The sequence below is a fragment of the Poecilia formosa genome, unplaced genomic scaffold (genome assembly GCF_000485575.1).
Source record: "Poecilia formosa unplaced genomic scaffold, Poecilia_formosa-5.1.2 Scaffold60, whole genome shotgun sequence".
NCBI classification, from domain to species: Eukaryota; Metazoa; Chordata; class Actinopteri; order Cyprinodontiformes; family Poeciliidae; genus Poecilia; species Poecilia formosa.
The window spans coordinates 1,120,538-1,135,279 of record NW_006799999.1 but is presented as its reverse complement, the minus strand read 5'-3'; the positions used below and the strand labels follow the sequence as shown (position 1 = coordinate 1,135,279).

At 37.8% G+C, this 14,742-nt stretch overlaps 1 protein-coding gene across 1 annotated transcript in view; it reads right to left on the bottom strand.

Annotated features, from left to right (window-relative positions):
- Positions 1-13,998, bottom strand: part of LOC103139365 (glypican-6-like) — a 161,799-nt gene extending 147,801 nt beyond the window's left edge. The window contains exons 1-2 of the mRNA XM_016672406.1: positions 13,552-13,998; positions 13,203-13,372 (exon numbers count right to left, since the gene is read on the bottom strand). Of these exons, the coding sequence (XP_016527892.1) occupies positions 13,203-13,372; positions 13,552-13,577 (196 nt within the window). The 5' untranslated portion in view covers positions 13,578-13,998. The remainder of the gene's footprint in view (positions 1-13,202; positions 13,373-13,551) is intronic.
- Between the last annotated feature and the right edge of the window lie 744 nt (positions 13,999-14,742).

Sequence of the window (14,742 nt, the reverse complement as noted above, 5' to 3'; positions counted from 1 at the left end):
TTATTTTACTACTTTAAAGGGCAGTTTTCTGTTTTGGTTTGTGTTCATTTATCAAGGATTTGTTTGACAAGGACTGGTGAGTTCTTCACTATCATGTATCTTGAGTTGGGCACATGGACAGAAAAATTATAATGATATTTCGTTCTCTTACAAACAGCTTCAATAAATATATTATGCTAAAAGTCTAGCTTCAAAGAAAGTCTCTTTTATTCAACATGCATAAAGAACAAATCAGAAAAAGTAATAAAACGTGAATAACTAATGAGATTTATGATTAAAAGATCAAACTAAACACTTGCTTAAGAATCCTTAAGAGTTGCAGACACACGTAAAGCATAAGACCATATGCGGAATTTATCACTAGTAAACAGTAGTTTATTAAAGATTTGTTTGAATGTTTAACAAACTACAACAGTAAACAAACGGTATCATCACCAAGGAACACACCAGGCAGGTCGATGATAATGTGGAGAAATTTAAAGCGGATTTAAGATATAAAACTGTATCACAAGTTTTTAATATTTCATGGAGCACTGTAAAAAAAGTAAAATATAAATCATGTATCATTTTTCCTTTCACTTTGTAAATACTATAATTGTTCATTAACTAAAATTCTCATTAATGTCATTGAAGTCTGTGGCAAATGTAAAGGTGAAATAAATAGCTCTCGCTCTCAAAACACCAGACAAAAGCAAAACAACTGCAAAAGGAAGACCATAAAGGCAAAAAGGAAGAAAGGCAGAAGAGAGAGAACATGAAATAATAAATGATGCATAACTAAAGACATTTTTAAAGACATTCTAATTTGAACTGAACCACAGAAACGCTTTCTGATAAATCACTCAGTGGCATTAAATAAATATAAAAAATTTTTATTTTAAGGTCACATTATGGATTGTGAAGTCTTTCAACAGTACTGTGAATATATATCTGCTGTGCCTTGCTTCCTGTATTTAATTTTAAAAAACAAACTGCAACTTCCAATGTCCACACATGAAGCACTTTGAGAGGTGAGCTATATGTCAGACCTTCATTTCATACTTCAAATTGGAAGAGACATGAAGTGAAAACTCTGGCAGAATATGACAACTTTACTCATGCAACTCAAGCAAAAGGCTGCAGGTGTTTTCTGATTTGTGTAGAGGAGACATTGCTTTCCAATTCATTGCAAAAGTGAAGAACTGTTATCCCAACATACGCCATAATATGCCTTTGTGTTTTTATTTAACCTCAACAAGAGACATGCATTGCAAATTGGCTTAGGCCATAAATGTTAAAGTGTAAAGCATTTGTTAACACTTAACACTCGATCCTACAAAAATAAGCTGAACTTGAAACAACCTGTTAGTCAAGAGCTGAAGAAGAAAAAAAAAGACTTTTATGTAGCCCAGTGTTGAGGCAAACAATTGCACTCTACTGAATCTTTACACTGATCACTTTATTACTGTGCATTGTAATATAGAATATCACTATTTTTTAGGGTTCTTGAAGCAGGTAATTGAGAAGTTGGTACTCTGCTCCCAGCACAGCATGACGGGAAACATAGTTAACAGTAGAAATTACGTAAAAAGTTTTCTTCTGCACATGAACATGCTATTTTGTTGTTGCAAAGCACTGCTCTCCTCATGAAACTCTGAATGTAAATAGCGTATGAAAAACTAGAGCTTCAGTCTGGATCACCACCCGAACACACCTGTTGCCTCATGCTGCATAAATCTGAGCCATAATAATGTTATAACACTTCTTGATATCCGTGAAACATAGACAGAAGCAAAAGTCTCTGCAAGGAATGACTAGGCAAATGAAAAGAAAGAAACAAAAGGAAAGAGACAAAGGAAAGGACAGATAATTTCAAATATTTTCATGTGCTGTCCAATCCGTTTATCTCAAAAACATTATTTTAATAAGCAGATCTAATCTCACTGAAGTCCAACTTAATTATTAAAAAGAGTAAGACAACACTGGACCTTTGCACCAAAATAAACAAATGAAGTTTGTAAAGTGTGTGAACATTTTTCTGTTACTTTTCAAGAATAAATAAGTTCTGGAAAAAAAGCTAAAGACTGACAACATACTCACAGAAATAGACTACGATTCATAGTTATTCTTTGTCAGGTACTCGTATTTGTAGTCTGTTTCCCTTGGCTGATTTAAATCTGTGTTTAGTAATTGAGATCTCTAGAACTGAAAATGAAATAGTTCATGAACTGAGCTTGAGGAGGCTCAGTGGAAACTATTACAGTAATTTAGTTGTCCCAGTGAAGTGCTGCACGAGGGAAGAGGCACGCAGTGAGTTTAAAGCTTTGTACCCGTGCTCCGGATTCACGGAGCTAACTGGTGCATGACTCAGTCCTAAACACAACAGCTGGTGGTCTGAAGAGCCCAAGGTAGAGCCCCAGGGTGTGAGATGACCAGCCCACTCGTTTACTGTCATCTTACTCAGGGGACAGGAAACAGCAGGTTTCTGGGAGCAAAAGACGAGGCTGGCTTCTTTTCAGATTCCCGCACCCTGCAGCACTCAAAGAACAAGCATTTGCCAAGACGTATCACATCACCACATGTTTCCTACGATACACAGAGAAATGAACGGATCCAAAAGATGTAGACACCAGAGAAACACACTTCAGGCCATTAACAGGCCTTCCAGACATATTCGCACCTCTATTTAAAACGATTTTTGAATTATTAAAATGAATTATGGTTTTATTTGTTTTACAGCGTCATCGGCGTTTCTAAACAAGTTTTCATTCTGGCCCTTTACTGACATTTACGCTATGCTGCTTGAGTATGTCACATTTGTCATAAAGGCAAAGCTCCCTGGAGACGCGCGAGCCTAGTGAGCCAAGACATCTTTTCTCGCAACATTGTTCTATATTCTCATAAAAAGGGTGATTCAAATGATCTGTTGATTCCCCCCCGACTGTATGGCTTTAGTTCCACATGAATCCCTGTGTCATTCCTTAACACTTTTCAATCCAAAATGCCTCATTACAAGCCCATTTCAGCCAAAAAGCCAGTATTCAGTGTCATCACACATGCAGATTACACCTATTCGGAGATACTACAAGGCTCTGTCATAAATGTGCCCATAACTTCATCAAACACTCAAGTCTTTTTCTTTTATTTTTGCACTAACTTGAAAGTTTACTTTTTCTAAAGCTTATAATAAAACTGCTTTCTGAACTCCCTCATTTTTGATATTTACTTCTGAATCAAAAATGCATTGCACAAGCCATAAAAAAAATCAATGTGCATCTTAGTTTACAAAAATAAAGGGAGCACCATACAAACAGGAGTTAAGCAGAAATCGGGTAACAAAGGATGCTCCATGAGGCAGACCTTTTCAGATGTTATATCCCCGATGGGATTTCACTGCCAAGCCTATTATTTAATGTTGCGAATTCAGCCCAGTAGTGTGACACCGGGTTAAGATCAGCATTTGCATTAACATAAAAATTGTAACAATTTCCAATTAGTCTCTCAACATCAAAGGCACTGGAAAGATCACACTAAACTGGGTCATGATCTCATATAATTGGCCCAAATTTCTTAATTCATAAATTGCGCAGCATGATTCCCCTGCATGCCTTGTTCCTTCTGCTATTCGAAAATACAATTTAGTTGAATGGACGAAAGTGTGTCCCTGAAATGCCTTGGCAGTTTTGTCGTCTTTGTTGCTTGATGAGCATCAGCCATCTTTTCACCTGAGTGATTTATTCAGACAAGTTAAACATCATTAGCAAATCCTGAAAAATTCAGCAGAAGTGAAATAAATGACCTGGAATATTTGATTAGAACATGCAGCCACAGCATAAGAAGACCTTTTTTTTTTCTCAGCATATTTTAATTGTTAAGCTTTATGAGGAATCGTTATTGTTTACAGTAAAGGAAACAGAGAGAACAACACAAAAGGAGCTGAGCTGTGTGTTCGTTTAGCCGTATAAAAAAATGCATGCAAATATGTTAGATGCACATCATTAGAGCTAACATACTTGTTTTCATCATACCAGACATACTGGGACAGAAAGTTTGCATGAATGTGAACACAGAATGGCCATTAGAGAAAAAAAGCACATTTCTATTATTCCCACAATGACGAACGAGGCAGCACCAAGAATTCAACACATTTTCTCTAGACGACAAAACAGTTGCAGAAAGATTAAGATGTGAGCATGAACATGGGGTCATGTACTTTTAAACATTTATATTGTGAAAAAGAATATGCCTACAGAGATAAAGTAATGTACTTATTAGATGCTAAAAGCAAAATACTTTGTCTCTCCTGTGTCTTTAGTTAGCATGGAGTTTCTATTTAAAACCATCAAATTTCAACTTTAAATCTGCATTTACTTTGTCAAAACATTTGCTTGTATGTTTTCCTGTGATGTTCAACGGGAATTTCCTTCAGTGCTTGTAATGTCCATTTCAGAAATGATTAAAGAAGTAATAAAATTGTACCAGCGGCTTTATCAGTTCTTTTATCTTTGAAATGTAAAATGTGACTTGGCTTTTTATTTTATTTCTTTTGTTTTTGATTTGGTGAATTGCTGTATATTTGAGCAACAGTTCTTAAGTTAGCTTCTAAAACATGAAGAAAGCCCGAGAGGAATGAGCCAACACTAAAGCCTAAGGGCTATAGAGACTATGTAACATGGAGGAATTACATTACTGTTTGAAGTCCTCTGTGACTTGCTGCAGTATTACTTCAGCATTACAATCTGCAGTGCCACAATTACCTGTAGGCAAGTGGAACACGATAATCTTGATCAAATTGTTGCCAAAGGTCAAGGTAAGTTTATTGTAATTAACCAAGATTATAAATGAAACTCAAGTTAAACTTTTTGGGAATATCACCTTAATTTGCTGTGAGCTGGTATGCTGTGTCTGAGATGTGTTTCATTTAATTATAATAAAATGGTGCACATGCTCTATAATGTAATTTGTGTCTAAACTTATCATTCGATAAAAGTATCAAATATAACAGGAGTGGTGCACAACCTGGTGGCTCACTTTGCACATACTGTTAAGGAAAATGACTGATTTAAAAAAAAGAATAAAATACTGGGTTTTATAAGAAAAACACCCAAGGAATTTATTTTGGGGAAAAACTGATATACATCACCTTGTAAAATGATTTACATTGTTTGTCACAGTTATTCATGTTACATTCACAAGCTTCAGTGACATTTTCTGTGATGGGCAACAGTAGTATCATCATCTACATAATTGTCAAGTGAAGGAAAAAAAAAAGTCATGATCACAATTTCTTTCCTAAAAATATCTGAAATTGATGTGCATTAGTACACACTTTACTGACTCAATACCTTGTAGAGCTAAGCCCAGTGGAGCATTGACTTACTCGAGCTGATTTCATAGCAAACAGCTGGAAGATCAGAAAAAGTTACCTTGTGTTGTTCTGATGCCAATTTGACTTTTTCAGCTTATTTATTTCAATCATTGCTGAGGCACAGCGATTTTATTTTATTATTATTTTTTTGTTTGTTTTAAAGTTACAAGATCAAAACAAAATTCTGAAGTATTATCAAACATGGCACAGAGGTTTTGATAGGCATTAGTTCCCCATGAGCCAGCCTGATGAAAGAGTTTCTTTTCTTTGGCCATTCTAAGTTAGAAAAAAATATATTTTTTTTTTTTGGTGCAATAGCAACACCTTACAGTGGGGGAAAGATAAACTTATGCCAAATAAGCTCTAGTACCAGTTTAGCACCAAAGCCAACTTTTTGAAAAAGAACATCTGAGTCTTAGCACAGATTCTTTACAGGTTTGGACTTTGACTTGGCCATTCTATCAACTTGCTTTCGTTAAAACAATTCGATTTTAGTTCTTGCTGCATATTGTTCTTCTGGAAGCAGCTTTGAATATGTTTTCATCCAGGAGACCTTCAATAGCCTTTTCCACTCTGACGCGTCTCTTTGCCATTACTGGAGAAAAAGCATCCACACGGGATGATGCTGCCTCCACAATGCTTCAGAGTTGTGATGGTTTTCTCAAAGTGTTGTGAATTATCAGTTTTTAGCAAAGCATAAACATACATTGCATGTAAGATTCACAGTGATTATTATTTACATAATAGATTACTTTTGAATGGCTATGAATGTGTAAAAGTGTTTGAAAGTGCCCTACCTGTCTACTTCTAAATTATGCACTTGAGTTGGTTTATCAAAAAGTCCCGATAAAACTCACAAGTTTGTTCCTTTAGCACACTGTAACGTAGTATAAATATTTGCATCAACATTTTTTTTTATGATTTCATGTATTGAGTAAAAATAGGGTACATTTTTTATAATGAGCCTAATTTAAAAGGGTTCATATTTGATCAAAACACTCCGTATTTCTTAGCCTTGCTCTTATCTGACACTTTAAAAACATTATGCAGTATTTCATTCCTCTCCAGTTGGCTGACAAAAATATTAGTACATTTTTACATTTTTGCTCCCATGAACTTCTGCTGTAAGTAAATCTGTACTAAAGCATGTATGTATTGTGTAGGACCAGATTAAGTTTTAAGTTGCCAGATCTGCTGCTTTTTTCTGTCCATATAAACAGCACTGCTTAAGTTTTTTTTTTTTTTTTCAGAGAATGGAAACTGTCCATGTTCCTTTAACACAACAACAACTGTACCATTGTCAAGCCTGTGATGTCAGTGACACCACTGGTGTCAACAACTGTTGACAGCATCTGACGTTGCCATGGCAGTTGTGTCAAACTATGTTTATTTATACTTTAATGGTTGTTTACTTGCAAGTCGCTGGGGGCTGAATTATTTAGCAAATCACCTCAGCCATGTGTATTTATCTGTGTCTAAAAAAACAAAATTAAAAAGTCCCTGGTGTGAAATTCACTAGCATCTTTGACACCTTGACATAAATACCCAGGTGGGTTTTCCCAGGGCACCCGGTGGCTCTCATCTCTCGGAGCCCTATTGTTGCTGTCAGGCTTGGGACTTTCTATTCAGAGACTTTTCTCCTGAGGCAACAGTCTCTTTGGGCAAAAAAACAGACCACAACAATCAACACGACAGAGTGCAGTGGTTCTCTGAACAGTGGTGGGAAAGCCACAAGCACTCACCTGCGTGACAAAGGGGAACGTAATGTTGTTTGTTCAGAAAAAAATGTTTTTTTTAAGGTTTTTCAGTCAAACCCGAAAAGTCGGCACTGCACTGGCTAGTAGCAAAACACTATGATAAACCCAAATGACTGCCAAAGGTTCCCCAGTATGAACGATTATATGACAGTGTGACCATGACCATCCTTAACAACATTTCTGCAACACCCAGGCATGGGAAAATCCTGGAGTAATATTTTTCTCTGCTAGAGGAGTGCAACTGATCTTTTTGTATCTTCCAGTGGGAGTTTTTCTTCTTTTCATTCAGCCACAGAAAAAAAACTTCACATACTTTATATATAAATGATGGCAATCTTTTCATGCAACAAAAACGCCAACTCAGATTGCTAATCCCCTATGTTTAGATGGATTATATTGTAGGATATCTATTTCCTTGTGTAGTCGAGGTCCTCTCACCTCACAACACTGCACCTCTAAGTCATGATGTTAACACATGATCAGTCAAGGATGCTTCCATTTACCCCTATGCTCCCTATCAGTAGGAAAGCTTGTTTATTTCAACTTTTTTTTTCCTCTGCTCTCTCTCCTCTAATCCCCAAACACAGACTCGCATCCATCCTTTAACTTTTTTATTTTCTAGTTCCTCTCAACGCTTGACAGAGTAGAGATTCTTAATCCCCCCTCTATTACTGATTTAGGCCAGTAGTTGATTGAAAACTGGAAAAAGTGCTGCAGCAGTCTCCAACGCTATCCGGGGGCTTTTCACACTACTTAGAAAGCACCATACATGGTGCCGAGGAGGGTTCAGGGATGCCTGGAGACCCTGCATTTCAGGCATGAATGCCTGCAGAGGGTAAACAAATTCTACAGACCAGGACAACTGTCAGACATTCTCTTTGAATGAAATCTGAAGAGAACCACGGGGGGATTCCAATTAAAACTCATGCACACAATCTGTCTCTCGCAATGAAAAAACAAAGTACTTTTGTCATTTTCCATCACGACAGAGATGCAAAGGAAGAAAAAAAAAAAGAAAAGGAGGGCTTGAAAAGCAAGGCTAAACTACCACAGAGACATTAACACGCAGACGCACATTCGCACTCACACAAAGCCTAATCTCCCTCACATCTTATTAACGGTTCTCTCTGAAGATGTATACACGCTGCCGAGAGACTTGCTTCCAATTTGGCAAAGCCAAGAGCATCTTAATGGGCTTTGAAGAAGAAGAAAAACGCCTGTCGGAAATTTTATATGGATATTTGCAGGGCAAAGGTTTTACCAGTGGTATTGAGACTTACTAAAGCTCCAATGTCATTCTATTATTTAGTGATTGCATCTGGAATAGTTGCTAAATTTGTTTTGCAAAGTTGCCCTACATTTTATGTAAAGTAGTACGTCACTGGAAAATAGAGAATGATGATTACATCCTCTTAATATGGAACACCAAAACGTGACGGGGCAGAATTAACTGTTACCATTTGCTTTAGTTATTTATATATTTTGAAATAAGGCTCTGTAAAAACTTTATGTGCTATGATGATAAGTGTTGTAGAATTATTTGTTTTAAAGACAAACTATTGAGAACTTCATATCTTGACAATTTCAAATGTTTTTTTTTTCTTGTGATCAATTATTTCTATTTTGTTGTTTTACATCCACAAAATTATGTACAATACAGCCAAATCAGAATTAGTGCAATAAGACACAGAAACAGAAAAAAAATTTCATAACCCCAGCAACCCTCAACACCACGGCAACCCCGTTACCCATCCCTCCAGATCGCAAAGTAATAGCATTTAGGGAAGTGGACTGATGAAAAGTTGAAATTATCCCTTACAGTCAAAAATTAAGAGGATTTTATAGAGTTGTGTTGCATTTCAAAAGGTTTTTGACGTCAGTACTGAGGACAACCTACAAAACCAGCAAATGCTGATCATTGAGAAAAAGTTGAAGCATCACATGAGAAAAAAATAAAATAAAAAAATCGGCTGTATCGTCTAGCAACCAATAACTGCTCTGATAAAAGAAATCAAATAAGGCTGCACTGAAATGAACCCCAAAGGTATTTGTTATTCTTGAGGAGGGAAATATAAAACTCAGGCAACACACATTAGAAGCTGCTGCATATCAAGCCTTTTTATTTGAAGGCTGTGGAAAAGAGCAGAGTCCACCCATGAGGCTCCCAGCCGCTCTGTGTGTAAGTAGATGTTGATATTAACAGCAAAGCCTCGGAGAAGGAGCGTCGTGGCAGGAGCTTGACTGAGGCATTCAGAAGCAGCTGTGTTTCTGAACAAAGAGCTGACAATCACGCTGTATTGTGTGCGTGACACTGAAACTAATGTTCCACACAGAAGCACGAGGGTGGCGGGGGGGGTGATCCATGCAGGCGAGCCACTCTGTGACACGCCATCCTGCTGGGGGAACATCAGCAACATGGAAAGTCGCAAACCTGGTGGAATTTAATGAAGTTGTCCAGTAGGGAGTTTTAAAAATGTTTTTGTTTTTTGTTTTTTTCTATTTTTAATCTTCCCACATACAACGCTGTATTTCAGCAGAGCTGCTTTATGTCTAGTTCTTTGGAGTCATCATTCAGATTTCTTTCAGAGAGCTTCGGCAGTCTGAAAACCTAAAACTAAAGTTACTGGGATGTCACTATCTGTAGTCAGTAAAAAAAAAAAAAGCTAAAGTACGCATTAGGATTTCAGCTGAAAGAGACACCACCATAAGTTACCTGAGGGTGTTAGAAAATGAAGAAGCAAAGTCGAAAACAGGGAAGATAATTACTTAGTTCCCTATGTGAATAAAACTGGATCTATTGTCAGTTTTCCTTTTTTTTTTCCCCAATACAAACCTCATTCATAAGCCTCAAAATAGTAATAGGGAGTTTGAGAGTCAGCTTCATTGCAGCAGACGCAGCGTGCCTGCAGCCACAGTCTGTATAGATACTCTGAAAAGTTTTCTACTATAATTTGTTCGATTCTAGGTCATTAAAAATACATTACTGTTATAAAACTAAAAAGATTATTTGGATTCAGTTTATTTTTGGTTTTCTCTCCACGGCCATTTAATAATTCTAAACAAAATTTGGAAAAAAGTTCTAGATGTGCACAAAAGTTTGTTCAAACTATTCACCCGTAATGTTTGCAGTCGTTTTCCCTCAAAGGATTTTGCACATTTGCGCACGGAATAAATCTGACTGAACCAGCTTTGTTGTTTGTTTGTAGACGGTGAATCTGAAATTTAAAGTTGTGTCCTAATATTTTAATTTTAGTGTATTAGATTAAAGAAGAAGAAATTACAATAACCAAAAACTCAAAAAAGTCAAGCAGACATAAACAGGAGTCGTCTCCACTTTTAACCATGGGAGAAGCGGTTACTCCGCCATTCAGGCACCTCTGACCACCGCTGCACCGTCAATAAAGTGGCTGACCTCTGCCAGACTCTTCTCCATCACTAACCAACAGACGGTAAGTTACTGAACTCTGCAGCGGGCTGACTGATGTGAAATTGCTGCTCTGATCCTTTGTTAGAGCTGGTTAACTCACTCCATGGGTCTTACCTTGTAACATTTTTTTGACAGTAGCTGTGAGAGTGACGCACTTCTTTTAAGAATTGTCTTAGTCCAAATAGAAAAGTTAAATTACTAGAGAAATACTTCCAGTTAGCAATGGATTAAAGACTTCCACTCACTTTGATATTTTAAAACAAATCCAAGGCTATTTGTATTTCTTGCTCAACAAAGAAGCTGGGCTGGTGAAATTAAAACCATATGCAAAGAGAAGCCAAAGACCCATGTGTTTCGTATCTTTAGAAACAGCAGAGGCATGGCTGCAAATAATGTAGTGAAGACTGCTGCATCCGTGTCTTAGTCTACCTAATGTGAAATAATGGAAATCTTCTTGGTTAGGTCCAATCATAACCTGTATTTATGTAAAGATTGTTTGAAAGCAGCAATGTAAATGGACAAAGTCCATCTCCAACACAGAAAACACAAGAAAGAATTTGGTTGCAGCCTCTTCATGCATCTTGAGCTTCAAAGTAGTCAACAGACCCAAGTACTGAAATTTCAAGCAGATGGGGAATGTCAGGCAAGATAAAATAATACTCAAAGGTTTGCATAATCAGATATCGAAACGACCAAGCGCGTCACAATTGCGTACAAGAAATAAGAAGTGTCTGGCGTCTTCTGAAATTCTTCCTGAGATAAATGTCCAGGTTCTGTGTGGGAACCGCTCACAGAACATTATGAGGTCAAATCCTGGAACCGCCCGATGAATTTCACTCCTTTAAGGGCTGTCAAACTAAACAATACCATCTGCGCAAAGTCCAAGTTTTGTATCAGAACGCATCAAGGAAATCAAAGATGACTGAATTAATTCTTCAAATACATCCCAGATATTCGCCAAGGGATAAAATGCTTGGCATCAGCATTACAGTTGTGTAAAATAGCATGCAAAGTAATGCTTTTTACGTTCCCGACATCTGTGGAAATCTGGCAGCAATCACTTTGCAATGGGGAGTTGAGCGAAAGCCATTATTTAATTATTTATGGAGACTTTTAAGATGTCAAACACAAATGATGAAAAAAAGATTTCAAGAAAGTAAAGCCAAAGAGAAAATAGTTGTTTCCCCCCTACATTATCCAAAAGTCTACACATTAAATAACCTCATCACATTGATGATTGTATTTCGGTGTTGTGGTGCTGATAAGGTACTCGCTCCTGGAGTAGAAATACAAATTCTAATGAAGTGCTGGAGCAAGAATAGCATGAACCCAAACATTTAATATTTTTCTGTTGTTTATGAACAGCACATTTATTTTGACTCCTGAGACATGGAAGTATTAATAATCCTCATAATTAACACAGCCAGAGTGTGCAAAGAAACCAGATTCTCGTCATAGTTCAGCCACTCCGAGAAAGAATAAGAAAAACTCCATGATTATTACTGTCTGGCGCTGCCAATTACCAGCACTGTATCTCTATTTTCCCTGTGAGCGGCAATGGAAGGATTAGATTCAGGTCCCTCTACTTCCCTTCAATTTCCTCTCACGGACCGTGAGTGTGTTTACTGGACAATGTATTTTCTTGCTTTGACCATAAATGTGATTATAACCATGGAGGAGATAATAAAATCCACATCTCTGCCACACCACAGAGCATGAATTAAAAGCTGAGCTGAAGAGCCTTTAGGAATATCAAAAGGAAAAAAAGAACTCAACAGAAGAAAAACAAAAAGTCATTCATGTTGAGGGCATACAGCCCCCTACTGGTAAATATTATAAACTCTTAAGCCAAATCCAACACTAGAAGCTCTATGGTGTTCTGTTGAATGTGAGCAACAGGTATGCTGCCACTTCCCGAAAAAGAAAGTTAGTCTTTTACTGTTTTCACCGGAGCAACCCAATAAAAAAAATAAATAAAAAAGGAGTACAATCTGGGTAAATGCAATAGCTGAGTATTGCTGTTAGGTAAACTGAAAGAATGCTTTATGGAAATGAGAACTAGTTATTGACAAAATGCTGTAAAAGTTTAAAATGTCTGCAGGGTTCTCTGTCTTTTGATTACTGTTTGGTATGGTAGGTTTCTTACACAAAAGTAAAACAAATCTCTCAGTTGCTTCGGCTGATTTGTCTGCGTAATTAATTTTTCAGTGGGGAAGAAACAATCCTAAATCTTCTGATCACCTCGGGTCTTTTCTAGATGCTAAATCCATTTTTTAAACGCCAGCCTGGCAGAAAATCAATGGAATTCAGGCTGCCGTGATTTATCACTGACTGGTCAGAAAACTGAGCGGATAATGATTTTTTTTTTTTTTTTTTTTAAACAGCAAGGAAATCCTCGACTGTACGGCACCGCTATAGCTCATCCATAAGACGAGAATTGATTTGTAACACCTCGCAGCGTCATTCGCTTCAGTCAAACGCAAACGGGACACCCCGACAATAAACTCCTACTCGTCTGTTTGACTGAAAGAGGGATAGCAGTTTAAATACGCGGCATGTGTGAGGAAGACGCACGGCTCTTCGTCAAATTGTTGAATCTGGGAGGGGGGGATTGACATGGCACGTGGTTGTTGTGGGCCAAACGCACGGATGATGTGTCAGTGTCGCCTACCTGATATTTCCTGATGAGGTGCATGGAGGAGGCTGAATCCTTTAGCGCTATAAGCTTGTCTAACCTCGCTACAGCTCCGCGCTTTGCTTTCTCCAGCAGATGACAGGGACAGCACCGACAGAGTACATAAGGCGACCTGCAGTCTCCACATCGCACACATCAGTGAAATCCTTGGGAAAAATATATATATATAAAAAAAATTATCCAAAAAAAAAGAAAAAAAAAACGAGCTCCGTTGAAATAAAAGAAATCCAAAGGCTTTATTGGAAGATTTTTTTTTTTTTTTTTTTTTTTTTTGAAAACGAGCACGATGATCAGATGCTGAATTGAAAATCAGATAACTCCTCACTTTATGTACTGATGCGTCCGCCTCATCTCCCCTTGGTAAAGAGAAAAGAAGTCCAGACTACTCCGTGAAGGCGAGAGGATCCCGGTGAAGATGCAACCTGCTGGTGCTCGGTTTGCCAACAACTTCTCTCTTGCACAGCTGTCCTGTCTTTATGACAGCGAGAGGGAGGCAAAATGCATCGGAGACGCGCGCTGCACAGCGAGCAGAGCGCACAAGGGCAGGGCAAAACGCGGAGTGGAGTGGCTCGACTTGTGCAGCTCCCATCCAGGGGTGATCACAGTGCTCTCGCTTTATGCATCCCTGGCCATGCACACTGCTGCACCTTAGAGGTGAAACACATGTCGGGGTGGCTGCGGGGCGGGGTGGAAGGGCACGCTGAACAGACACGCAAGTTGTTCCGTTTCGATGTTACCAAGTCCAGTGGCTCGCACAACCCCTGCTCACTGCTCCGTGTCTTCTAATGAAACTTAGTGCTGGGTGATTTAATTTAATTAAATTCACACACCTACACACACGCGCTTGCACGCACGCACACACGCATACGTGCAGTTTGCTTATTTTCTGGGGATTTTAACCCTTTACCATCTCGCCATTGACGCAGGCAAAAATTAGCTCGCTTTTTCTGTTATTAAAAGAAATTAAAGTGAAAGTTGTTCTGGGGGGTTTGGTGGAGGAGAAATATGGCTCTTCATCCTGGGCGACATGGTTTGGGACACCGTTCGTGCTTGTAATAAATAAATAAATAAATAAATAAATTTTATTTGAACCTCAAATGTCATTTATCTTGCTTGCCTGCATTTCCTGGCAGGGTATGCAATGGTGTCTCACACTCTTCAGTCATGTAAGCAATATAGTAGATGCATGTGAGTGTCTGTCTCCAGGTCTGTAAAGGTCATCTTCAATTTTTTTTTTTAAGACTATGTGCCACATTTGCTCATCTTTAGTAAAAATCCTAAACAGATTTGTAAAACATGGGTTGTTCTATGCTGAACAGATTATTTTAAAAATAACCAGCAATTAACAAAAACCATTATTCTATTTGTAAAAACACAAAACAGAGCATTATTAATGTTTATTTGCCAATAAGAAAACTTTATATATATATATATATATAATTAAAATGTACTGCTTTCAGCACAGTGTTGGCTACGTGGATGGACCTTGACTGTAGAAGAAAAAGCAAGTTAATTG